This window comes from Thamnophis sirtalis, unplaced genomic scaffold, assembly GCF_051295495.1.
Source record: "Thamnophis sirtalis isolate CommonGarterSnake01/CBP01778 unplaced genomic scaffold, rThaSir2_p1.2 scaffold_16, whole genome shotgun sequence".
In the NCBI taxonomy this organism is placed as follows: domain Eukaryota; kingdom Metazoa; phylum Chordata; class Lepidosauria; order Squamata; family Natricidae; genus Thamnophis; species Thamnophis sirtalis.
Genome location: NW_028261396.1, coordinates 6,312,515 through 6,340,247, shown reverse-complemented (window position 1 = coordinate 6,340,247; position 27,733 = coordinate 6,312,515). Strand labels below are relative to the sequence as shown.

The 27,733-nt window shown below is 36.0% G+C and overlaps 1 protein-coding gene across 9 annotated transcripts in view; it reads right to left on the bottom strand.

Annotated features, from left to right (window-relative positions):
- Positions 1-3,089: 3,089 nt before the first annotated feature.
- The window catches only part of MYT1L (myelin transcription factor 1 like), a 105,601-nt gene continuing 80,957 nt past the window's right edge, over positions 3,090-27,733 (bottom strand). For 8 of the 9 annotated variants that reach the window (XM_087702780.1, XM_087702781.1, XM_087702777.1 and 5 more), the window contains 7 exons: positions 21,075-21,137; positions 17,668-17,751; positions 13,361-13,582; positions 9,013-9,104; positions 6,762-6,865; positions 6,246-6,389; positions 3,090-5,919 (listed from right to left, as the gene is read on the bottom strand). In XM_087702780.1, coding sequence (XP_087558906.1) covers positions 5,779-5,919; positions 6,246-6,389; positions 6,762-6,865; positions 9,013-9,104; positions 13,361-13,582; positions 17,668-17,751; positions 21,075-21,137 — 850 coding nt within the window. In that variant the 3' untranslated portion in view covers positions 3,090-5,778. Of the gene's footprint in view, positions 5,920-6,053; positions 6,390-6,761; positions 6,866-9,012; positions 9,105-13,360; positions 13,583-17,667; positions 17,752-21,074; positions 21,138-27,733 lie in introns of all 9 variants that reach the window. The other variant, XR_015695202.1, reaches the window with a different exon arrangement.

The following is a 27,733-nucleotide window of genomic DNA, read 5'->3' as shown; positions in this document are numbered from 1 at the left end:
TTGGTAAAGATTTGAGCCAAGCTCTGCCAGCACATCTGAAGAATGGCCCGGTGGCCAACAGATTGGACAAAGCCAGTCTGCAGACCAACACCAAAGAAATTAGACTTAACAAAGGGGCAAACGATATCATACGTTATCATTTTTATTTTACACATTAGCAAAACATCCAACACAGATTGGAACCCATTAAGGAAAGAGAGGTGCCAATGTTCAAGCCAGCTTTAGAAAAGCCCCAAAAGTAAGGTACATTATTGCTGATGCATGTAGATAATTGAACAATATCGAAATATGTCAACATGTGCTTTATTGATTATAAAAGGGTTTCGACTGTATCAACCAATCAAACTGTGGAATATACGGTAGCTAGGAAATTGAGAATCCTAGACCACTGAGCCAAGGTGGCGCAGTGGTTAAATGCAGCACTGCAAGCTACTGCTAGATCAGCAGTTCAGCGGTTCAAATCCCACCGGCTCAGGATTGACTCAGCCTTCCATCCTTCCGAGGTGGTGAAATGAGGACCCGGATTGTTGTTGGGGGAGATATGCTGACTCTGTAAACCGCTTAGAGAGGGCTGAAAGCTCTATGAAGCGGTATATAATTCTGCCGATTACCTCCCTCCGACCGATCAGATCACACAGGCTGGGCCTCCTCCGGATTCCATCCGCCAGTCAATGCCGACTGGCGACTACACGGAGGAGAGCCTTTTCTGTTGTAGCTCCGACCCTGTGGAACGATCTCCCCGTTGAGATTCGTACCCTCACCACCATCCAGACCTTCCGCACAGCCCTCAAGACCTGGCTCTCCCAGCAGGCCTGGGGATAGGTTTTTAAATTACCCGCCCGAATGTTGATTGTTGAATGTATGTTGTGGTTTACTATTTTATTATTGGTCACTTATTGTTTGCCTTGTTATTGCACACCCTTCCCTTTGTGATTGTAAGCCGCCCTGAGTCCCCTCAGGGAGAAGGGCGGCCTATAAGTCTTATTAAAATCTATAAAAATCTATAAATCTATATAAGTCTAACTGCTATTGCTATTGCTATAGACCATCTCATTGCCCTCCTGAGAAACCTATAAACAGGTCAGGGAACCATAGTAAAAGGCCTAGAAATATAGACCAGCTCTTGGAGTCTGCATGACAGTAGAATATGTAACTAGCATATCAGGAATATTCATTCAAATTAATAGACAGTTACTGTGTAGACATTTATATCAATCTTATTGTATAAGAAAAGAACGTCCACTTCTTTCAGTATTCTTGCCTCAGCCTTGTTGGGTGGAGGTTCTGAAGTTACTGTGTATTGTGAGGGAAGGGAAGCTATTGCACCATTGATGCATATATTGTAAGAGACAAAGACTTCCTCAACTTCAGCTTAACTCCTGGTAACTGCGTAGACGTCAGTGGCGAATTAGGTGCCCTGAGCACTGACAAATCTTGGTGCCCCCCTCCTGTGCAAATGTTCATTAGTTTTCTCTTTCTTCCTCCACTTCTTGGGCCTGGTGCCCTAAGCACATGCTGAGTCTGCTTAATGGTTAATACACCACTGGCAGACATGGTCATGCGATTCCCTTGCAAGCAGTCCAGAGGTAGTTTATCATTGCTTTCTTGTACATTCCTCCCTTAATTTAGCCTAAAGCTCTGGCATTTCCTAAGTGTATCTCATCTATCTTAGGAAATGGTACATCTTTTAGTTAAAAAAAAATCAATAGGATCAGAGAATATTATATATAATTCTTGATCAATACTCAGTGAGAAAGGAGAATGTAGAAAGCAAATATCTGCTACTGGTTTTTTTCTGCATCAATCAAAAATATGAATAACTTAATGCTTACTATATTTGTTCCTCCCTTGCAACATTAGTTAGTAGCCTTGATAAAATTTGTAAGCAGATGTTCAATTTATGTTTCTTATTAATTTAAATTATTTAAAATATTTATTTGACAATATATTGCAACTCTTGCTTGGAAAGTCATTCATCAAGAGATCACAGGACAATGATGAAGATTTCACAAGATATATCTTGCAATTTGTGTCAATGTCAAGTTAAGGGTAACCTGTGTTATGTTGCTGTATTGTTGCTTTTGTCAGTTAATATATATTACACTACTTGACACTGAAACCAGTACAGTACATTAAAAAGGATCATATATATGATCCATGTTAATATTTCTAAAATAGTTTAATCACATGGACAATTATATCATTAAAATGTTTTGTAAACCATTAGAGAAATTAGAGATTGGCATTGTGTAATAACTGAGAGCCAAGGCATACGTTAACCCTCCTGATAGAGTAAATTACTTTTTAAAAGTTCATTAAAAAAAAAAAAGGAACCTGAAATCTTGCTGAGTCGACATATTTTGACTTTGCTGCCCAAGTCTGACTCTGTTGGCCAAGAGAGAGTGACTGGTCCAAAGTCATCCAGTGGCTTTCCTGGCTTGGGCTGGACTAGAACTCTCAGCAGTCTCCTGGTGTCCAGCCTGGTGCCTTAACCATTAGACCAAACCTCAACAAAATAAACAAATAAATTGGAAAATATACAACAAAATTCAACACAATAAGTATCAATTAGTACTATACAAAACACGATATAAGTACAATGAAAAAACACTATTAAATTACATGTTTATTAATTGCAGTGTACTGCATATTGTTGCAATGAACAACATCGCCATGATCAAATGATCTGGAGACTTATGCACTGAAATGTGCATGAGGATTTAAGAAGTGCTGCATCATTTTCAATGGAAGGCACCATGAAGGCAAATTAATATGAGTACTGTAAGATTAGCCTTAGAAAGATGGAAATGATTTTAAAAACTATGGCAAAAAGTAACTGTACATGTGAACAATTCTGACTTGAAGCAACTGAAATTTTGAAAATGTGTTTTATTGACTAAAAAGGGTGGTTTTTAATGGCCTTTTTAAAAAAAAGCAGTTATGCTTAGGAAGGAGTGGATTAAACAATAAAAAAATAATAATTCATTTCAGTGATGAAAATGAAAAAAGGGGGCCATGGCATACAGGCATTGCTATTTTATGGGGAACATATAAAAGGTAACAATTAACCAGAGAACAGCTGTGCTACAAATGTGGCAACACATTTTATTTATTTATTTAGAGTAAGATGTGTTCACATCCAGCATGACAAAATTTGTACAAATTTCACAATTTAAAAATGAAGTTATCACAGCAACTTGTGATTTCACACATTTATAGCAAAATTAAAATGTCAACAAACCCATGCCGTGTAGTACAAAAATAAATCAAACCTCAGTTCCACAGAGAGCACAATAAGTAGTTTATACAAAATTCTGTCTTAATAAATGATCACTTAAATTAAACTTAGAAATGAAATTGAACAATAAGTTAGAATAAATAAACTCTGATGACTCACAATAATTTCAGATGAAATGTCAGCATTCTAATATGTGACACCTTTGTGATCCCTATATAATAGTCACAGATAAACTTTTGATTTGATATTATGTACCAACATTAGATGAGGAGCGCGGATTTGTGCTTAAAATCCCTTTTCCCTTGTACATAGGTGATAACAATAAGAATCCAAAACTGATACTATCTATTACTCTACGGAAAGCATTACTATATTGGCAAAGAAGCTGCAGACACAATGCAGTGGGAAAATGCATATGCCGTTATGGAGAATGAGAGGCCAAAGGACGACAGGTATGGCAGGAGGAGGTGAATCTCAAGCACCTTGCTTCAGCTCTCAAAAAGGCAATTCTGAGCGTGGCAGCTACAACTAATAGCACAACAGAAAGGAGGGCACTGTACAGAGAAGAAGAAGATACTGCAGAGCCCCAAAATAATTACATCATCTTCTCCCAGCTAGTTATTAAAGTCCTCGTGGAAAACTGTCAGCTTTTTGTACAGTGTATAGTATAAAGTGCCGCTGGGATATACATATATTTATACATATATATATACCGAGGTTGAGTATTGTATCAGAATATTTGTTGTGAGATCCCTGTAGTCTCCCCTTAGCAATAATATTGGATTAGCCACACTGGCTTCCATTCTAATTTGTTCAAATTTAGTGTCACAAACCTAATGACACAAGAAATTGCACACCTCCGTATGGATATATAGGGCAAGGTAAGTGCAAATAGTCAACTGGCACATTGTGGGGACAATGACCCTGTAAGTCCTGTTCTGCTAAAAATATTTTATTTTATTATTATTATTTTTTTACAAAACCCATCTTTTTTCATAACAAAATTTTTTAAAGTACTCTTGTACTTTTCTGCATAACATCAAGACATGGAAGGAAAAGATATGCTATCAAATTGAAATTAATTCAACATCCGACAAACACAACACACCATCTGAATTACTACTATTAAATTAGAAACAAAAATGTCTCAAGAAAAGTGGTCTTATGCATACATTTAGTGCAGTTATTTTGAAGAAATAACAATCAAATTTAAAAAGTACAATACGTTTTTAGCTTGAAATGATGCAATTTAAAGCAAAAAAGTGCCAAAGTATATTTAGTTACATTAATTTTTTTTGATTGCATTCGTTTTTTTGCAATAGGTAACAGTAGAACAAATAGATAGCATATGGAAATGCTACACTTATGAATGATTGTACTCCAACCAAAAAGCAGAACGTAAACAGTGAAAAGGGAAGAAAGTGAAACTATCAGATTCCATTTCCTAGGTACAGTAGCAATGAATCCTGGTCAGCAACTGCTGTTATGACAATGTTTGGAAATTAGTTCCCAAATGAAAACATTTTCTTTTTTACAGGCAAGCTTTATTTTAAACAATTGTGTTTTGCCCGAAAAAGGAAAGAGTGAAGTTATGAAATGACGAACTACATTGCATTAACAGATAACTCAGATGGACACTCTTAAGAGTTCTGGAGAGATAAAGGATGTTGAATCCAAAGTGACTTTGAAAAGTAAAGTCGAAATCTTCCCGTAGTCCACCTCTGATCAGAGTTCCTGTCATTGTGGAAGTTTCCATATTCATACCAAGTAATGCTTAGAAGTTAATTAAAAAGTGCTGTTTAAGCTGCTTTGAATCTTCTGTCAAATTTCCATGGCTTGATGTTGTCTTACAATAAATTGCTCCTTTTACATTTCACATCTAATTCATGCCCTTTTTAAAATTTTTAAAACCCCCCCTTTTTATTGCCCCCACCACATACCATCTTCTGAAAACAAAAGTCACACAATATTTTCAGGCATTGTAAAAAATAAAGCATTTTTGCAACCAATTCTTGCTATGAAACAATATGCACACAAAATGTATTTTTTAAATCCCATAAAATCTTCCAGCAATGGGATAAATGAGTGTTTAAAAAGTGGCTGGAGACTGCAACATTGTCATTCAAAGCATTTTTTCCCTTTTTTTTTTTCTTTTTGTCCATTTCAGTTCAAAATACTAAAACATTTAATCACTAAAGCATTAAAAAGAATTTACACTCTTTATTTTGATCAGCTTACCTCTTCAGAAATATATTTACCCCCAAAATGTGCATACATTAGCAGCTATAAACATTACATGGCATATCACACTATGTCAGCTTATATGAAAACGTACAAAATGTGAATGTATTCAAAAAACTATTCGGCAATTACTATTTTCAAAGCAAGACATAAAATTATTATGAAGTCTTGTGAGCATAACACTGTTTTAAACAGAAAGAAATATATATAACACTTTCTGGTAAATTACAGCAGCAAAAAACAAGAGGCATCATCTTTATTTTTTTAAAGGTACGAATTTTCACCACTATAGCAGCTGTTCACACCTGAATTCCTCTCACAGCCTGCTTTATATTTTCCAGGAGGGCTTTATTTTCTGGACTCTGATAACGATCTTGATTTGTATACATGTCCGTCAAAGTGGTCACGTAAGCATCAAAATTTTGTTCATTGATTGGTTCCTACGAGATATTAAATAGTAGTTCATATACAACTTCTAATTGCTTTTTTGTACATTCATATATGCAAAATAAACTATCACAGCACAATGACATCTTTTCTTCATACATTTAAAAAGGCCTAGTTTAAAGCTTACTTAATTTTACAGGAGACATCGGATTTGGCCCACCATTTCTTTTTAAGCAGTTAAATTTATCTCTATGGTTTCAGGGATGATATCGCAAATCTCCATCTGCTCGAGGAGTCATAAACATAAAAACAAAAAGACATCTACTGTATGAGGTGAAGAAGACTGCCTAATTCCTTATCTGAGCCTTCAATCACTTACCATATGCGGTAGCTGGATATTAGCTAGACTATGAATTAAAGATTGGCTCAAATTGGCCAATTCATGAAGGAGAGACTCATTTTGTTGTTCAATTACTTTGTTTTCTTCTTCTATTGTCTTCAGGTTGCTTTCCATGGTGGTAATCTAAAAGAACACAGGATTGCACAATGTAAAACATGACAATTTAGAAGCAAACAATTATTTTAGCTGAATAACATTAGGTTGCATCCAGAGTGCTTCTAATGGACTTCAGTCATGAAACCCAGTCATGCTCCCACTGAAGAAAGAGTGGGAAATGATATTTGGCAAGTAGGTTTAGAAGCATCTCCCCAGCTGGAAAGCTTTTCAGGGGGCTAGAAGGCAAGATGCAAAAAGTTGTATTTTTTTTTTTACAGGGCCATCCCATTTACACATGCTGTGTGAGGTCTGGTTGGGCATCTGTTGTATGTCTGTGTGCCCACATCTGTCTGTCTTTTTTTGAAACACACTGAATTTAAGGCTTTGTAAAACTGTTACCTGAGTTCGAAGTTTAATCATATCAGCTTCCATCTGGGAGTTGGATTCATTTAGCTCTTTTATTTCTTCATCTAACTGTTTAATTTCTTCGTCATTTTCTATTCCTGTTTAAGCAAAAGGAGAAAGTCAAAGTAAGAAGTTTATGGAAATAAAACCCATTAAGGTGGAAGGAAACCACGTCACCTGGAATATCACAGAATACTGAGAAAGCAGCAGGACAATTGTACTCTGCAGGTGTGGGAGACTGCATCATCTCCTTGCGCCTACGAGTTGTTTAGGGTTAAGGGTCTTCACAGACTGCTATGGTGTCTGTTTTTTACCTAGCCTGTTGTTTGTTCAATGAGTTTAAGAAATAAGGGAATTCGACATTTTTCTTTCATTCATCCTCTTCTATTTCCCTCTTAGTTTAGATAAAAGTGACGCTTTTCTATACTCATGTATGAATAACACTAATTCTATAGGAAGAGTTGATACTTAGATCAAACTCCAAGCATTATACTTAAGGATTATTCTAGTTATATCCATTCTACTAGACTCCAATCAATTCTGACCCTCATGGAGTCTAAGCAGTGCAGAAATGTAGAAATGTTATTCTAGATGGATCTGGCAAATTCATGACAGAGGGCATTTCTTCAATATAAGCAACTAGGGCTTAATCCTATGATTGCACATGAAATCCAATAGAAAAAGGAGTATTGGGAGACACTTGCAACCATTTATCTGACCAGGGAAACCAGGGGAAAATCGAATAGTCCTTGGTTTTTAATGGAAATCTTTTCTTTTTTTCCCAGGGGTCCTCAGACTTTTTAAACAGGGGGCCAATTCACGGTCAGACTGTTGGGGGACCATGGGCATGGCGAGGTGGTCATGTGACTGTGTGGCCATGGCTAGGTCATGTGATTAGGTGGGCATGGCCAATTTAACAGTCCACTGAACAATGCACACAAATTAATCTTTAATTTCTTTTGCTCCTGGGGGTGTTTTATTTGCTTTTGTTTGCATGTTGCTCTTTTGGTTGCCTTTTCTTTTTACTAGATTGTTTTTTTCAGTTGTTTAGGAGTCTAGTGGTCCACTTCAGGAAACTCAGTTTTGCAGCAATTCTTCTCAGCCCCAAGGACCTTGAGAAATCTCTCTCTGTCACTCTGTCTCTCTTTTTCTCTCTCCCTCCCTCTCTCTCTGTCTATCTATATCTCTTTATCTATCTTCTGGAGGGGGGGAAGGTGAAAAACAGGCCATTTTTGCCAGTTTTGTTTTGCTTCCTGGAGCGTCTGTGTGCCCCATCTTTCACACACACCCACTCCAGAAGCATTCTTCAGGCCAAAAACAGGCAAAAACGGCTCATTTTTTGGGCAAAACTGGTCCATTTTCACCCATTTTTGACCCCCTGGGGTGTCTGTGCACCCTGTTTTACACCTCCTCTGCCTCCAGAATGTCTGCAGGCCAAAATTGTTGGCCTTACCTTTCAGTTCCAGCCTGCGGGGCTCGCGAAAGTAAGTCCTGTGCTCAGTTGAAGGGTGGGCGGGGCAATGTGGGCGTGGCAACCTTGTGGTCCTCTGTGGGCCAGATGAATGGCTTTGGTCTGCACACGGCCCACGGGCTGCAGTTTGAGGACCCCTGTTCTATACCTTTTAGAACTTTCTTTTTTCTTTTTTTAAAATTTGAAAAAGGAATAATCTTAATTTCTTATTGATGTATTATTTTAACTACTCTAAAATAGTTTCGTTTAACAAATTTGAACACACAGCATGTCAAAATTATCAAATTGTTTTTGTTTAAATATTTCTCCTAAATATTTTGGGATAAGAATTACCTCAAAGTGGTCCTTGGAAAAAATATAAATAGTAAATTACATAATAAAATTGCTATGGCAATTAAATACACTATCAAACTAGATAGAGATGAAATTAGTGCCTCTTGTTAGCCTAAAGAATTTAGAATGAAATGCAGGTACATTTTTATATAATTTCTTGGGCCCAGTGAGATTTGCTTCTGGAGAAAATGGGGCCAGAAAAAGCCTCCAGCTGAGAGTTTGTTTTACTACTTCAGTCCAGACCAGAAGAGGAACACGGAGTAGTGAGGATGTAGGTGTCACAGCAATAGCAGCTTCACATACTGTACTCTGATGACTTCTTGAGAAGGACTAAAAACCTGCTTAAAGGACTCTATAATATTATCATTATGAGTAAATTCATCCCATCATCATGAAATAAGGTTTCAAAGTCATTTAATTTCAGAAGCATTTACTATTTACCATTACTAGCCCGCTGCTTTATTGTAAGCATTTGTTCTCCCGACAGCTTTGCTCTCTTCATTGCCGATGTAGCTCTGGGGCATCCTGATAGACTGCAGACAATAAGCAAGGAAAGAACTATTAATTGGCCTTTGATTGTGAATCTGTCAGCTAAAGCTACCATGGAAACAGCATTAGAAGAAAATCTCTTCCAACTACCACTAAGATACTGCTTTTTGAAAAGGAAAAGGAATTCTTCTCAGAGGCCTTCAATCTTTTATATTTAATATTCTATAGCTCATATTTGCATATACAAGAGATACATTCACTATAATATAAACATTAACTGGGAAAAATACCAGCTAAGAAAAATATTTAGTTTTGTTCAGAGACATTAATATGTTTTCATATAATATCTGACAGGGACCTGCAGTCAGGGGAGGCGGGGCCTCACCAGTGTCATGAGGAAAAGAATTTTTAAAATAATTAAAAAGACTAAGGTAGTTGCTGCCAGACTTCACAGTCACAGTGACTCTGAGTCTGCTTAGTGCTAACTGTAGGGGGAGGCGAGAGAACTATGGGCCTCCATTGCATAAGGAATTTTTCACCTTTTAACCCTTGCTCAGACTTAAGCAAGGGTTAAAAGGCGAAAAATTCCTTATGCAAAGGAGGCATGTGATTCTCCCGCCTCCTAATCTGGGAGCAACAAATCATGCCTTGCCTAAGTAAGTTGCTTTTTTATTTAATTTTTTACATTTTCATCATGGCGGGCAGACAAGAGGAGAGTTGAAATCCACAGCTGGAAAAGGTATGTGGATCGGACGGAGGGAGGGAGGGGTTCAAAAAGATTGTAATTTAATTTGTATTTTTTTATTGTGAGGAATTTGTGTTTTTGTGTGTGTATTTCTTTTAGGGGGGCGAGGTGGCGGAGCGCGGTAGCGACATTCTCGACGCTGTGTCCAACAGGCCAGGCATCTCGCATTTATGTCCACCATAAACGTGAGACGCTTGGCCTGTTGGACTCAGCGGTGGCAGGGGGAGGAATGGGCTGGGTGAGCTGGCTGGCTGGGGCGGGGGGAATCACGGCTGCTCAGGCCCTGGCGGCAGGGCTTTAAAGTGGAGGCAGGGCCCCGGCAGCAGGACTTTAAAGTCCCAGTGCTGTGGGACTGGGACCTGCTCTATGGCGGACGGTGCCGGGACTTTAAAGCCCTGCTGCCGGGGCCCTGTCGCGTCCCGGCGACAGGGCTTTAAAGTCCCAGCGCCGTCCACCATAGAACAGGTCCCAGTCCCGCTCTATGGCGGACGTGGCGCCGGGGTTTCGGTGGGGCTTTCACACTTGCCTCACTGGCCATGAAGCTCACTGCACGTCACTGATATCTGATGCACTATTTTTATACTCTTCATTACATGGAAGCTAACTTACAGGTATTCTAGGATATAAAAATGAAATATTAAAATTGAAATATTGATGTTACTATAATTTTGCCATTAAAATGTATCTGGTACTTAGAATAACAGTTACTGTTATGGGAAAAATGCCTTATTTTCAAGCGGTGAAATGTAATAACAGCAGCCAGGTTCATCAATAATGTTCTGAGATGAGATAAACCTAGTCTAAATAAAAATGAAAACATGAAGGATCTATGAAATCACCCTCAACGTCTGTTTTTTTTTTGGGGGGGGGAAATGACATGGAAACAGTTTACTATTTTTTTCTGGGATATATGGATTATTTTTTACTCTTTGTTCTCCCTGTAGGCTCCCAATCATCAATTGTTGCAACCCTCTTAGTTTTTCTAGGATCAATCAAAGTAACCTATAGTCTGCTCCAACAATAATTAGAAAAATATTTGCCATAAAAATAAAAGTAATAGTAGGCTTATTGAAACTATCTCTAAATCATATATTTCCAAAGCATGTGAATTAATAGCTTAATCCTTATCTTAAAGAAGTGATGTGTATATAGTTTATACTTATTTTACCCACTTGATAATAACTTGATTTCATTTCCTTAATACCATCCGGCCAATTAACTGGTTTAAATGCAGGGACATATAGTCTACTGCTTTCGACACTGGATTGGTTCTGAAAATGTCTAGTACATTTTTGGACCAATACAACAGAAATTTACATTTTAACTAATAAACAAAGGCATATAGTTCAGTAAATATGGAACACCATTTGTTGTGTCTATTTGCTTAGTAAAAGATCTGTACATATATGAATCTAAAAACTAAAAGATTAAGAGAATTAATCAAGATATAAATGTGATGAGAGGTTCAGAACATGGAATGGACTATTTATTGGTAGTTTTAAGGTGGATCTTGGTTAAAATCGAACACAGAAGAAAATTGAAAGAACAAATCTGAAAGAAGACTATAGAAAAGGAAACATACAGTACAAGGCATATATTTTATTTATTTATTTATATTCTCCCTTTATTATTTTTATAAATAACTCACAGCAGAGAACATACCTAATATATTTCCCTCCTCCTACTTTCCCATCAATAACCCTATAAGGTGGGTTGGGCTGAGGGAGAAAGTAATATAGCCCAAAATCACACAGCTGGCCTTTAAGTCCAACGTGGGACTAACCTGATTCCTTAACCGCTGGGCCAAAAGTAATAGATTAATCTCCAGACTGAATGACTGGGAAATGGCTGAAGGGAAGAATGGGGTGGATATTGGAACAGAGTCAATAATTATGTTTTAGACTGTCAAAGAAACATGTGGAGTTGCAACTAATAGGACATGTTGAAAAAAGATGCTTGGCTGAAAGAGGTTGTGGGTGAGGGGAAAAAATCGCATATACAAAAATGCTGCAAAATATGAAGATAAGAGAAAGATATATTGTGACCTACATAGACAAAGCAAAGAGTGTAATCAAATGATAAATACTTAAGAATAAAAGTAGCAGAATAAATGCAGATTACTTTTAACGGAAATTAAGCAGCATTTGTTGAGTGGATGAAAACAGCTAAAAAGATGCCTTCAGTAGAGGGAATGAAAGCAAGAATAAAAGTAAGGAAATCATTTTGGATGAAGCTGAATGCTGGAAGGAGTACAGTATTCTAAAGATTCTAGAATACTAGATTCTAGAGATGTGTTAGTGAGCATAGGTGGCTTAAGAGATGCCTGTGGTAAAGAGAGAAGGGGTAGGATCAAGCATTTAGACACTGCATGTATGAATGTTAATTACAAAAAAGAATGACCAGAACAAAATAAGGATGCTCAGGTGGTGTGGTTAATATAGTGAATTAATAAGATTGAAGTGACAAAACAAACACATAAAGGAAGAATGCCTGGGTAGAGAGGAAAGGGGAGACCGAGAAAGTTAAAACTGAATCAAGAAATGGTGATTAGGGAACAAAAGGCAATAAAGGAAATGATGGATGGGTGGGATGGATCAAGAATGGTTTGCAAGGATAGAAAATATTTAGAAGTATAATGAATAATCCTGGTATAAACTAGATTTATTTAGTATTTCTCTTCTTTTGTTTTACCTCCAATTTATTTTTTTCTGCTTATTACTGCATTTTTCTTTTTGCAATTTGAACAATGTTGTTTACTTTGAAAGATGATAGCATGATGGGAACATATAGTGTAAGCACTCTTTATTGTTTATTTTATATTTGTAGGGTTCTTTTCTATACAATTGTATAGAGTGTAGAAGAAAGTACTAATAGTTATGATTTAGAATGATCGACAATCTGCTGCCAATTCACTCCAGATTATCTTGGAAATGACTTATGTTCCTTTAAAAGAAAAAAGAAAAATATGAATAATTTCCCAAGCCTGAGCATCTTCCTAAACACAGGGATTCTTAAATATCCTATTCTTTTGTTCAGTGAGTACATTTGAAAAGATTGGGGGCAAAATCACATTCCGTAGCAGATTCTCTTGCTTCTATTCATCCAGAAGCAGCTTTACAAAGAAGATAGGACTTTCAATTCAAAATGGAAAAGAGTATAGATGTTATTGTTCATAAATCTGTGTCTTAGTTGAAGTGAATGGGATTTTAATAAACATTAGAGTGTATCAGATGAAAAGCTCACAATATGGAAATTTATTGTCAGTTTCTTATATGTAAACAATACCAGGGGTAGGATATTATTATGATGATAGATTCAGCATTAAATCTCCTGAAAGAACCACAGGTTTAAAGTTGTGCAATTTTTATCAACTTATCTGGAACTCTTGATCAACTTATACCTCACAAAATAACAGCTATTAAAACATTATTATAATTCATGCATACTATAACCAACAGGATTAATGCTTATTAAAACTTCACGTAGGAATAATAGACAGATGGATGACGGATGGCTAGAAAGACAGACGGACTGAGAGATAATGCCATTACTCACCTCCTATGTGTAAGGAAGCTACCACTGACATGTCCAGAGCCATCACATCCTGGGGTTGGACACGACATACCTTCCGTCTTCACTGACTTCCAAGAAAACTGGGAGCCATTCAGGTACCCATCTTTTTGCCTTTTAGTAGCAAGAGGGCACCCGGATGCACTACGGTGAGATGCATATTTCCCAGTTATGTGACCCTGACCGTCACAACCAGGGACTGGACATCTGGATAGCAGATAGATGAAATTAACTTTACTGTCTTGCCATCATATACCTGGCAGCCTCTACAACAAAGTCAAAATAAATCTCACATAAAAAAAAGAACAATCATGCTTTATGGTTTAAAAACAAAACAAAACAATAAGAACACCAACCAAGAAATGCAACGCAAATGTAAAAGATGTTCATGGAATTAAGAAATAACCTCAATAAACTAGCAATGTACATATACTGGAATGTTGCACCACCAATCTGAGAAAGATCTGTTACAGTGGAAGCAAATTTGTTCCTTTCTGAATAATAGGCAGTAAACGCAAGAGTCCTTCTGTGAGGAAAACGGGGGGTTTCTAAATTTGATTTAAAAAATAATAAATAAGCATGCTAGTGTAGTTAGTAATAATATCCAGATTTTTCACTTACAGCAAATGTAGATTTTTTTATTTTTATTTTTTTGGATATTCAATAGGGAATGTCAAGTCTATAACTGCTTTTATAAATAAGCAGACAACAAATATAATATTAATGAATCAGCACTCCACCGACATGGATAGCTCCTTGCTTGTACAAGGGGTACTCAGTCCACTATGAGACTGCGCCCTCAGCACAGGAAGTGACAATCGGAGTTAGCTTGTCCCTACAAATACTCGACTTGGAATGCTTACTTGGGAAATATATAGTCTCACTTTTACTATTCCAAGTATTTCTTTCTTTCTTCTACCTTTTGCGTGAGAAAGTGACTGGGCCAAAGCACTAGTAGAAGATTGACTCTGGTTAGGCTGGCCCATTGGCAAAACAACCGTGTTGCTTCTCAGACTCCACCTGCTTCCAGCAAATAGCACACGACCGTGCAAACCTATAAGCATCAAGTATCTATAAAGAGATGGAATAGATTGACTGGTTGTAGAGTAAAGAAGAGTGAGAGAGATGGCATCCTTCCCCAAAATTCCTTGTTGATACTTTGCTGGCCAGTCCTTTAGATGGTCGGAATCTCCAAAGTCAGATAAGTCAACCTTACTCTAAGTGAAACTTGAGCTAACTTTAACATGACCTCCCCCATTTTAATACTTTGCTTGTTTAAAGCCCTTCTGCTGTGTTCTTGCAGATTCCAGTAGTCACTGCCTGCAAAATCTGAATGACAATCATCCTTGCCCTGTTCATCTTTGTCTTCATTTTTTTGGTCATTCCTCCAGCTGTGTCCAGTCAGTGGCTGATATCTCAAAAGCCCTGGGGAAATTATGAAGGAAGATACTAAACTGATATTTTGTCATAGCACTGTATTATGACCATGTGCTCAGAGACTACGCAGCATTGTCAATAATGTTTTGTATGCCATGTTCTCTCCATCTATTCTTTACCAAGGGTCTTTTATGGGAGCTAAAAACGAAACTCCTATACTGGAGAAATGAATGGAATGAATGGAAGCTGAATAAGAGAAGAAAACATCGCTGCAGCAGCTTTCCATTCTGAAAGCATCATTCACCTAAGTGCCCATTCACCCTAAGTGCATTCACCTAGAGCCAAGGTGGCGCAGTGGTTAAATGCAGCACTGCAGGCTACTGCTAGATCAGCAGGTCAGCGGTTCAAATCCCACCGGCTCAGGGTTGACTCAGCCTTCCATCCTTCCGAGGTGGGTAAAATGAGGACCCAGATTGTTGGGGGCAATATGCTGACTCTGTAAACCGCTTAGAGAGGGCGGAAAGGCCTATGAAGCGGTATATAAGTCTACTGCTATTGCTATTGCCCATATGGTTGATGAGCCATCACCACATTTCTGTTATTCTTCTCCCTTTCATAACTCGTGAAGAATATTTTGGCACAGCGTGTTCCTTTTTTTCAGCTTACCCAACTGTACTCTGCTAAGAAACGGAGGGAAAATAGACAGCAGCCATTCCCATGTTCCATCATCACTGTGATATAGCTTTCTAGGTACCTAATGCTGATGGCTATACATTTATTGACTCAGAATATTTCATTGTTTTGCATTCCCACATCAGAAGTAGGAGCGTCAAAATCTTCAAGTAGTACCCCGTAACAACGCACTAGAAAATGTAGGCAGAAACTGGGCAAAGAAATTCAGTGAAACCTTTAATGAAAAAAACCACCCTTCTCTTTCAATTAAATTAAACAATTAATGATATTATTGTTGCTCGGCCAGGGTTACTGTACTGAAGTCATACAAAGATGCTGATAGATTTTAAATAGAGGAAAGTTAAGCAGCGATGAAAAACAACTTCCCTTGAGGAGGTAGGCTGACACTAAAACTCTGGCATGTAATATGGCAGCCAAAGAGACTCTGAGCATAGGCAAACCAGACAGGAGGAGGAGGCAGTTATTGAGAAGAACGTAACTCCTGATCTTGACAAAATAACCAAAGATTTAACAAAAATTGAAATCAAAGGAATCCCAGGTGGAAAAAAACAGAAGACACATCAGCTGTGGCTCTGGAGTGATGATTGGTTGGTTCTCACTGTGAATGGTTGGGAAAGTTGGGTAGTAAGAGGTTAACCCTTAGGAAGACCAAGTGAAACACTAGATTTGGAGCAAAAATCCATGACAGAGTCCTTCGTGTAGAAAATCCTCTTTTGCTGCAAACACCAACTACTTCTTCCACTGTTGCCATAAAACAACTTTTCTTCATTCTGTTAAAATCATGATTGGACTAAGGATGTAATGGTGACAGGACCATTATTTCTCTTTTTGCAACCTTCTGGATTCCTAGCCAGGACAAATAAGCATAGCTTTTCTTTGTAATAAGAGTCAGATATTCCCTTAGGACATAGCGGGTGTATTATAAATGATGCAGGACAGAAATAAAGTATAAGAAAACTGAAAAAGTAGTGGGGTGACATTCCCTATTAAATATGGGATGGTGGGACAACATTGCTTAGGAACCGAAAAAAGACACAGGAAGAGACATAACTAATAAGGCATTACATTTATTTGTACAATTAAAAAGAAGCTTATATAGAACAATAAATTACTTATTGAGAGAGAAGGACTAACTAAACTGGGAAATTGTATGTAGATATTTAAATTTTTATAGACGTCTATCTCAAATTTAACATTCATCATGTTGAAATAAGATAAAAGAAATGAAAGATATAGAACAAACAAATTGACTGAATGAGGTCCAAGGAAACATGGGAACAGATGAAGAATTCTAAAAAAGCATATCTGAACTACAATGAAATCGGATAGCAATGACTGTGAAGATATATACACATTTATTTCCCTTTTGGCCCTCCAAACAGTTCAGCTGGGTAATCCATCATCAAACGCACTGATTTGAAGGTAGAACGTTGAACCCAGTCCATCAAGGTCTATTTTACTGTAAACCCCCCCCCCCATTTTTTCTCCTGTGTGTGCACATGACACCCTGCTTTTCCCAGGATGACTTCTTGAGCTTCAAATTGGAGTTCACGTGATGTTCTTTAGAACAATTTGTATAGTAAGATGTTTCTGGTAAGTGAAAAGAGGCTCCATGAATGTGATGCCCGAATGTTATTTAGCGTCACATTCAGGATTCATTCTGAATCACAGCGTTGCCCTAATAATTAGGATTGCTCTAAAAATTACAGTATCAATGTAATTTAATTTTCAGTATTCTGTCACCTGAAGTCTCTACCAAAAGAAACATCGTCCTATTTTCAATATTTATCTTTCTCACTGTATTTTTAATGGTGCTTTTGCAATTGCTACATTATAAAACTCCTTCCTGGACATATAAAAATGGTGTATGTGTGTGTGGTGATGGAGATGTCAACACATGATGCACAAACATTTGTACATAAAAAATATTCCGTCTCATGACCAGGCATGAAAAATATGTGAATACATTGTGTTACTGGATAACATTCCAATATGATACACTTCTTTACTAAAACAAGTTTCTTCTAGCTTGTACTGGGTAACTCTCTTGTTTATTATTTGGTAGAATTATACGATAAGAAATTGAACAAGATAACCCTAATTATATAGATACATAAGCTTAAAAAAGACCAAAACGCATACATATGGGAGAGCAGTATCATTCAACTATAAGAAGAAAACCGACATAGTTGATTAAATCATATATAGCTGTCCATACTTACCTAATTGGCTCTTGATCTTCCTTGTCTTCTTTACTTTGTACTATTCTAATCCCACTTTTCTTTGCTCGTGGACAACCAGAAAGGCTGAATAAAGAAAATCAATGAAATTATTTATTTCTAAACATAATCAACTAATCTAAAAAAATGCACACTGAATAAAAATGACATGCAGGTTAAGTTCTTTCTACCTTTGATTTCAACTTTTTTACTCTTTTTAAATGAAAGAACAATGGCAAGAATTAACCACAAGAGGGAACTCATCTTTCATTAGAAGTGAATATAAGCTCAAGTTAAAGAGTAATAAGAAAAGAATAGCTATTTTTTTAAATGAAATCTCAAATGAGAACAATGCTGATTTTCAGAGAACTCTGAATCATGAAAATCAGAAAGTTATATACAGTTTGCAGTTAGTATAATTGAATCATAATTTTCTAGGATTGTGAAGTATTCTTCCTTTGCCAACCACTTCATCTCTAAACCACAAAGTAAAAAAAAAAACTGTAAATGTATTACTTTTTCATTAATGCCAACCTTTATCCTAATATAAGAAATTTACTTGTAAGTAAATATTCATCACTACTATAAATTCAAAATATATTCCTAGTACTTGTTTTTTTCCACTGAAGTTAAATTGGACTTTTTATACAAAGGAAGCATCTATATCAAACTCTTCCATATGAAGGAATTCAAGGATTTCATAGCAATCCAAATAAACCCTTTCAACATGCCACTTCACCCAATTTCTGCACATTGACTGTGCCGGAGCAATTCTATTGAGCTTGGGGTATAATCCAGTTCCAAGCAAAATGCAGATTCTCATAGTCCATAAACATATAAACTTCTTACAGGCATAGTCAATATATTTTGTGGAGAGAGCAAGTACAGTTTAAGTAGCCCTCCACATATGTCTTAAAATAATATAAAAACCCTACTGTTTATAAAATGAGTAAATAAATTAGAAAGGTGCCACACATGAAATGAACCAGAAATTAACTGGGCAATACAGCATCTGGGTTAAGCTCTTCCATGTCTAGGAATGCAAATCCTTTTATGCGACATCTGCACAATATTAGTTATTCTACTCTAGTCAGCAAATGATGCTGAATGGGGATAAATACATTTCATTCTAATTATTATCTGACCCAGAAACACCGTTTTTATTCCATGATAGCCCTGTGATACAGAAAAATATATACACTTAGCTAATGAGGGGTTCTTGATTTTAAACATAATAAAGAATCAAAATTCCTAAACTCCTGAGTCACAATATGGAATGATTGTTTGCCCCTCCTAATCTCTCCTAATCACTAATGAATGAGTTTAGCAAATAATGTTTATGAATTGTATAAATAAGGCAGATCTATACATTCATATTTGGCTCCTTCAGATGAATGTAATCAAGAAAGACTCTACAGCAAGCAACATATATCTAATGAAGTCTAATGAAATATTTGGAATGTAAGTCAATTGGCAGAAGGTTTCTGTAGTCAAAAAATATACAGCAAGAATATAAGAACAGCAATGCCAGATCATTGTTTCCTGTAGTGGCCAGCCTGAAGCTCTGGGGTGCTCATAAGCAAAAGAGGAATACAGTATATAATTTACTCCTCCTAGAGATAAAATTAACTTCCAAGAATTATAGATCTATTTTCCATGGAATTATCCAATCTCCTTTTAAACAGTCCAAGTCAGTGGCTATCACTTTATCTAATGAATTTTACAGGTAAATTATATAGTAGATAGATGAAAAAAAATTGTCCTTTCCAGTTAACTTCATCAGGTGGCTGAATTTCCTCATGTTTGGGCTCAATTGTGGTCCTAAGCTGTGGACCTTTGACATAAAGCAAGTGTTTGAGATCTCTGATTCTTGTGTTTTCCTTCTGTTCTTTTCAAATGTAGTATTTACATGGTATTCTATATGCAGATGCAGCATATATTTGTATCACAGCATTACAAGGTTTCCAGTTTCATTTCCAAACTTAATGATTGCTAGCCCTGAATTTGTCTTTTACAACTGCTACATAATGAATAAACATCTTTTTCTGATTCCCCCCCCCCCAAATTCTATCCTATCTCCTGGGGCAGGGCAGGGAGGTTCCAATCTGTATCACTTTGTACAAATACAATTGAACTACATTTTCATTTAATTGACCATTCGTCCAGTATTAAAGAGATTCTTCTGAAGCTCTTCACTATCATGTTTGGTTTCCATTGCCCCAATTAATTTACTATTATCTGCAAATATAGCCAGCTTACTCTTTATAGCTAAATCAGGAAACAAATGTAGAAAATAAAAGGCACTGGTCCCAACACTAATTCTTAAGAAGTTCTTACTTTTGCCACTTAGAAAACTGCCCACATATTCCTATTCTCTCTTTGTTTTTTAATAATTAGCAACCTGGTTTTGGGGAAAACTTAGATTTAATATATATAGTCCCTCAATTAACTTTTAATCCATTTTCACCTATACATTTCTGTTGTGGCTCGGTAGGAGCCTTTGGAGCTGCTATCAGACTGACTTGCTCACAGGAGAAGATAACAAGCAGCTGGGGCTTGTTAAGGATCTCCTCCTGTGGATAAAAGACTGATGGTGCCACGCCTTAGTTGCAGAAGTCAACGTCGTTCGTTCCGTTCGTTAGTTCCGTTCCGTTCCTGTTCTAGTTCGTGTTCATGATTCAAAGAAGCACTTGGATAAGTGATTTGCTTTATGTAAACCTGGTTTGCTGTGAGAGTTTGTTTTTGCATTTGCTGTTTAACTTTTTGCCAGAGACTTTATCTACGTTTATTTTGGGCTTGCAGCCAGCAAAAGCCGGGACTGATAAAGACATTCCTTTGCAAGCTGTGTGTGGCTGTCATTTCTGAACGAGCAAAGAGGGGGGTCAGAACACATTTCCATATTGGTATTTGTATGAAATATTATTTCTATATTCTATACTTGGCACTCTATAAAACAGGCAGCAGATTATTTACTGATATATAACTATGGTGGAAATGTTTACCTTATCATTTATTTCTGATTCAAGCACTTTAGAATCTATGCTGCATTTTAATTGGTTGTTGCTAATTTTTTTGTATCTGATGTGGGAATACGCAACATTTAAGAATCTATTATAATGGCATCTTAATTTATTTTGCTAGTAATATTTGCTAAGTAGGTAAATTATTTGTGATTTTGCTTTAGTACTATATTAGATCTTAAAGTATAATTAATTATTTGGAACTGAATGCTGAATTGTTTTGGAGATCTAATCATTGTTATGATGACCTTAATTGCTATTTTGTATCTGCTATGAATTTATATTAAGCACAGCATCTGTAGGAAAGTGATCTTATGACTTGAAAACACGTGCTGTTAGTGTCTTTTTCTTGGAAACTGCTGTCATAATGAATTTCACTTTTGTACATACCTTCGATGTGAAGCATAATTCCCTGTAATGTGTCCAGAGCCATCACAACCGGGTGTTGGACATCTAAAATAAAAAAGTAACAATAACAATATTAATTGAACAATTTTCTTTAGAAAAATAAAATCAAATATTTGTTATTATTTTAATCTTAATATTGCAATTATCTTTGTTCATGAGCTGGAGAAAATTGTTAATAATTAAAATGAAAAAAGTTTTATTTTTTGATCAGTCATCCATTGCTGACTATATATTTAAATACCCACAAGGAGCATATTCTTAGTGGGCCTGTCTTGCATTTGCAAGCGGTTATTTTCCATTGGCTTGAGTCTTCTTCTGTGCTATGCCCTGATGCTACAGTATTCTTGACTTCTCAGCTCAAACCTCTGAAACTAAAAGAAACAATCCACAAAATGTTATAGTAGCACACAAATGTATTAATAATTATATATGGTATCTTGTAGATCACGGTGTCAAACTCGATCGCGTCACCAGTCAGCTCCTGATATATTGTGACGTTTTTTGCCTTTGCGGAGCTGGGGCAGACCTGGCCTGCACATGACATATCCGGCCTGCGGGCCGCCAGTTTGACAGGCCTGTGAATGTAGATGATTACATCAAAATAATGAATGCTATAAATTAAGTAGGATTATTTGTTTTAGCCACAATAAATATTTTAATAAATTGAAAGTTATACTCGTGAAATAAAGTGTATCTAAAATACAGATACTGCCCTCTTGTGACAAAAGCCAAAATGTGCATTTAGAGTCTACAGGAGATGTAAAATTACAGTTTACATCTCAGTCTGTCATATATTTTTATAGCATTGAAAATATCTCGAAATTAATCCATTGTATATAGTATCTCACTTTAGAGTTTTACAACCAAGGATGAGACTATCTAAGCATGTTAAGACTGTTCAAATGTACTCATCATCTAGCACATTTAGAAAATCATATTTTTATCATCTACTTGACAAATCACAAAGTTCAGAGTTCAAAAGTTGAAGTCTATTTAGCTGAACTTTAAGCTAAACCAATATATGGTCTCCCCGATAGGCCCACAAACTCTGATACTTATACTGTCTCATGTTTAAAAAAATCTGAAATGATTAATACCGCTTGGCCAAGGAATACACATTTTTCCCCCCTGTGGAATGGAGGTGAGAGAAAGCGTCCATCCGATTCATGTCGTAGCATGACATTACACGATGATGCACTGTCATTTGGGCTTAGATCAAAATAAATTAGAATATAATTTCTCTATAGTCGTTTCTCTTTCACTGTAAGTTTCGTTGCAGTATATAATGCAATTTATATAGCATGAATTTTCATACATTTTGATAAAGATCCTTCTTATTTTGGAAGAAGAACCCTATAAACCAGACTGTAGCTAGATTGCCATGGTGACACCATCCTCTGCCTCCTGATTAACTCTCTATTTCCCCCCCTCCAATGCCTTATTACTTAGATTTGATTAGTATGCATTCTCGGCTTTAAAAAAAAAAGCTTTGTATAAGATTGTGATTTATTCTCCAATTACGACAATCTTTTGTACCATTTAAATTACATTTCTACATAATTTACATTTCTAAATCTAAGACAAAGTTCAATTCTTGGAAAATTCTCAAACTTTCAAGTCAATGTCCTAAAACATTTCTGTCATATAACATTTAGATTTTCATGTCATAAACAATGATCTTAAGTTTTAAAGATCCGAATTATCCAATAATAAACAGCTTTCTATTAAACTGGCAAGCTGAGAAGTTCTTCATGGACTTAAAAGGCAATTTTTTATTAAATGGGGAAAAGCCACTTGCAGGGAAGAGATCATGTCTGTTATTTCAATTCATTATTCATTTATTAATGATATTAGATTAAATCTATAAAGTGGATCATATTTTCTCACAAATTTTATATCACTGAGAAAAAAATGAAGTGAAAGCTATGTAACCCATTTATAAAGTGCTGTTTGCAACAGCATTCCTCCAGATTGCTGACAGAATAAATTATCATCTCTTTACCTCCGTTCACTCTGAACTAAGATACTGTGGGAAGAGTAAGAATAAGTCTATGAACTAAAATAGTGGTCAAGAAACAAGTTCTGTCAGATGAGTTAATAGTAACTTTTAAAGCTTCAGTTTTATAACAGAAATCCTGAAATACTTTGGGGAAGGGGAAAGCATTATTTTCATATTGAGTTTATTTTTTTTAAAATGCACAAAAATCCAGATAGTGAGTTAGAAGCAGTTCACTAATTAGAATGTGTCTGAAAAGAATTGAGTGTATTTTTTGGTTGATGCTTTGAAATATTAATGGAAAAGTATTGCTATTCAAAAATTATGTAAACAACATAGTCATGTAGAAATGTGATACTGACATAGACACTAAATCTGTGATACATCACCATCAATAAATACAAATAAAGTGCTTAGCCAATGGGAAGAGAAATTGAATATGATGTAGGAAAATCAAAAGCAATTTCTACCTGTATATTGCATTATCCCTTAATTTAGAGCCAAGGTGGCGCAGTGGTTAAATGCAGCACTGCAGGCTACTGCTAGATCAGCAGTTCAGCGGTTCAAATCTCACCGGCTCAGGGTTGACTCAGCCTTCCATCCTTCCGAGGTGGGTAAAATGAGGATTGTTGTTGGGGGCAATATGCCGACTCTCTGTAAACCGCTTAGAGAGGGCTGAAAGCCCTATGAAGCGGTATATAAGTCTACTGCTATATTGCTGAATTTATCCCAGATGGATAAAGAGTCAGTATGGTCACAATGTTTGTCCAGGCTGAAACCAGGGTTTTGGCAGGTGGTGACTGGTCTTTCTAGCACAATGGGACCCTGTGATGACTTTCTAATTGCTGAAAAGAATCATAAGTGGCCTCAGATCTGAATGTGAAATAAGAACATAGGGGAAAAGTCCCAAATGGGAAAGAATCACGATCCTAACTCTGCAAACTGTGATCCAGGTGGGAGAGAAAATGGGACTACAAGGCAAATGAATATAAAACATAGAGTTCCTGCTTTGATGCTAGCAGCTTTCCTTTACTGTCACACACGGACTTCATATTGAAATAGACTATCAACAACTGACCAATTAGTTGTTCCTAGATTTTTTTCGTTTCTTTCTAACACTTCCAGAAAATTGTACACAGAAATATTTATTCTGACAAATGTCCAAGTTGAGCTGGATTGGAGGGATGAAGGAAAAGTAAAAAAAAAAAAAAAACAACAACAACCCCTACCTATAGTTTTGTAAGGAAGTCTGTTGTTTCTTTGTCTGCTCTATTCATCCTACTGAAAAAGTCTTGTGCTACTTTCTTGCAATAAACCTAATGTGCAATATATTTTAAGGAAATGAAACTGCTCTCCATCAGCAATACACAGGTGTTAACATCATATCGGTCCATATGAATTGCTGGACTTGTTCAAAACAGCCTCTGAACTGATTCTGGTCAAGTAAGATTGAAGAGACAAAATATTACTCTATAATTACTCTGGAATGCCTAACGAAAAGAGAAATCGTTTTATAGTCAGCTAATGCTCTTATATTCCTTATTATAATGAATATATTAGTAAAACCTAAATAGTAATTACTCATAGTAATCATTTTATTTAATAGTAATTACTTATTCAACAAAATATTACCAAAATATATATTGGCTTGGTACAATGTATAAACATGATTACTAGAGAGAAAATGAAGGTACTTTTATAAAGACCAAAAACATAAAGATATATTCAGGGCTGATTTGCATGGGAATAACATGGAGTCTCATAATACACCGACAACTAAAAGTTTTTTTAAATCCAGTTTTGTTCCAATAGTTTTATACATAATTTTTTCTACAAAAAATCCAGTTTGGAAAGTACTAAAAATAGGAACCAAGTTAGAAAAAAAAATGATCTTGATAATTTTAAGCATTTGAATGATGTAATATGACTTTTTTAAAATTCTTGAAATAGAGTAAATTAGATATAACCAACATGTTAGAAGATGTTTCTAGAGTGATAAATTTAAATACAAATACAGAAAAAAGCAACCCAAGAATAGCCGTACTCCATAGTAATTGCAATAGATATTTTTTTAAAAAAAAGATAAGCTCAGTTTCCTTTGGTTGTTTTGATTGGATTTATTTTTTGCCCAGAAACTGCACCGCACAGACATTCATACTGTTTACCATTTGTGCCTTGCTAAACTTTTGTCACTCTTTCTCACAAAAGGGCAAAAGGTCTTTTCATAGTTTCTTCTGGCCACAATGTTTAAAACTTAGAAAAATACATTATTGCAAGCTCTAAAAATAGGCACATCACAATTAAGAAATAAACAACCTCTTCTCACAATACCCACCCCTGAAACCCAGCCCCAGCTATATGTGTTATGGAGTCCCAGCCACTTGGTGCCTTTATCTCTCATCTTCATTAAGAGAGTAATAAATATAAATATGCAAACTAGATTCTCATTATAAAATTTGAAATATTGTCATTCTAGCAATTATACTATGTTTACTCTTCAATTAAGTTTAATTATATTAATCTGTTTTCTGTTGTTGCCTTTTAAATCAGTTCTCTTTTCTTCTAAAATCATAGAAAATAAAAAAATGAAATGTAGAATACTGATTAAAAAAACCACAGAAAAATTACATGAATAGTTAATAGAAAATTTAAGCTGTGAATTTAAAATAAACTTTAACTATAGAAAGGTGTCTTCTAAAAATAGATGATTTATAATTATTAATCTTCCATTTATTCCCTTTGTACTAAGCAGGAAGTAGTTAAGGGCAGAGACACTTTCCATATCCAAATGGTCAAGCCTATCTATTCTCCTTTCTCCATCGGTTATTATGGTCTGAGAAATTGAATCCATCTTGTTCTTTCAATCCATCTAATACATACATTGTAGTCATACCTAGGTTTAAAATTAGGATAAAGGATCCTTTATGGTATGAGACAATTAAATGACTTAAGCTTCCAAAACAGAAAAGAAATGGTGTTATGAAGCACACTTGACTCAAGTCAGGTTTAGCTCATGTCCCAATGTGACACAATCATGTCAATCAACACTTTGTGCAGAGGTTTGCATACACCCACATACACGCGTATCTATTCAGATAAAGGTTGTATGACTCAAGTATAAGTCACATCCAGTTCACAGTTCTGGATTCCCAGTTAAATTCTTGTACAGACTTGGAAGGACAAAATTGCTGGTTTTTGTAGCATTCCTTCATTTAGAGAGACTATATTTTTATCCATTATCTTTTTGGAAATATAGGTACACATGAAGTACCGATGCCTTTTCAATAAAGGTTAGTTTTATTGATACTGTGTAATATATCTGTATTCCTACATTCACTTGAAGTATTGTAAGGTCAGGCTCGTTTTCCATCTGACTCATTACCGCCTACAAATGCAGGCAAAGAATTGAGACTTTTCCATATATGTTACTTGATACTTTTCTAACTGGAGTAACTGTGAGTGAAATTGGCATCTTCTCTGCTAATGTACTATTGCCCAAATTTTCCTCATTTATGTCACATTATATGGCTGCAGTTTTCTTCATCTGGTTCTGCCATCTGGGGAATCCCAAATATTTATTTTAGAAGCTTCAAAATCAATATTTTGATTCAAAATATCCAGCCCATTAAAATTGGGTACACTGAGAGATTTTCCATGTTTTATTCAATGGTAAGAGGATATCCTGAAGAGCATAATTCCAAACCACATGGAAAACCAACTTTTTCTACTGGAAGAACACTACAGCTTGGTTCTAGTCCTGCTTTTGACAAAAAATATACAGGGGCTGAAAACCCTCACCTAAAGGTTTAGGGTGAGGTAACTTGCATAAGCCACAGTGAATTGGTTTATTAAGCCCTGATGGGTGGGTTCAACACATCACTCTAAGCCAAATCAAAGCACATTATGGTTTTGCATGGTATATGAATCAAGTTATAAAGAAGTAAGTATCTGACAATTTTCTATGTTTTTATCTACCAATTTATCCTAATGCTGCAAATTTACTTTATTTTACTGTACTAAATTTACTTTAGTCCCTTTCTATTACTGTGAACTAATGAAGATGAGATCTTAAATAGTGCAAGGTAAACAAATTGAGCCCATTTCCCTATTAGTGACATGTAATATAAGCCAACCCTCTAGATGCAGTAAAAGAGGGCAATGCAAAACTGAGTTCCCAGAATGGGTTAGAAAAGAGTGAGTTACAATGGTCGCAGCACATTTATATTGTTGTTATTTATTAAACAAATGTATATAACCACTCAACTCACACATAGATGACTCCATGTAGCTTTTTAATGCGGTGGCATTGAGTCATGAGGTTATTTGAGTATTGAAACCTTTTTGCTGGAAAATCAACAGACTTTGTGATTAATATTCTTGAGATATTTTAAGGAGAATAAACAATTTTAGCTGCAGGGATACTTTAGCATCTGCAGGACTGCAGAAGATTAAGAAAGAAGAGTTGAATCCTCTCCAGCTAGCCTTGGCCGCACTAAAACTGTGCTCTGCAGAAAGAAGGAAAGTTCCACTGGCATTTTGATAGGATAACTCTGGTGCTTTCTTCTGTTTTAGAAATTACAAAGATGAGAATTGTTCTATCAATGCCTGTTCAGCATGAGGGTGGCCTTTTTAGAACCAAACAACA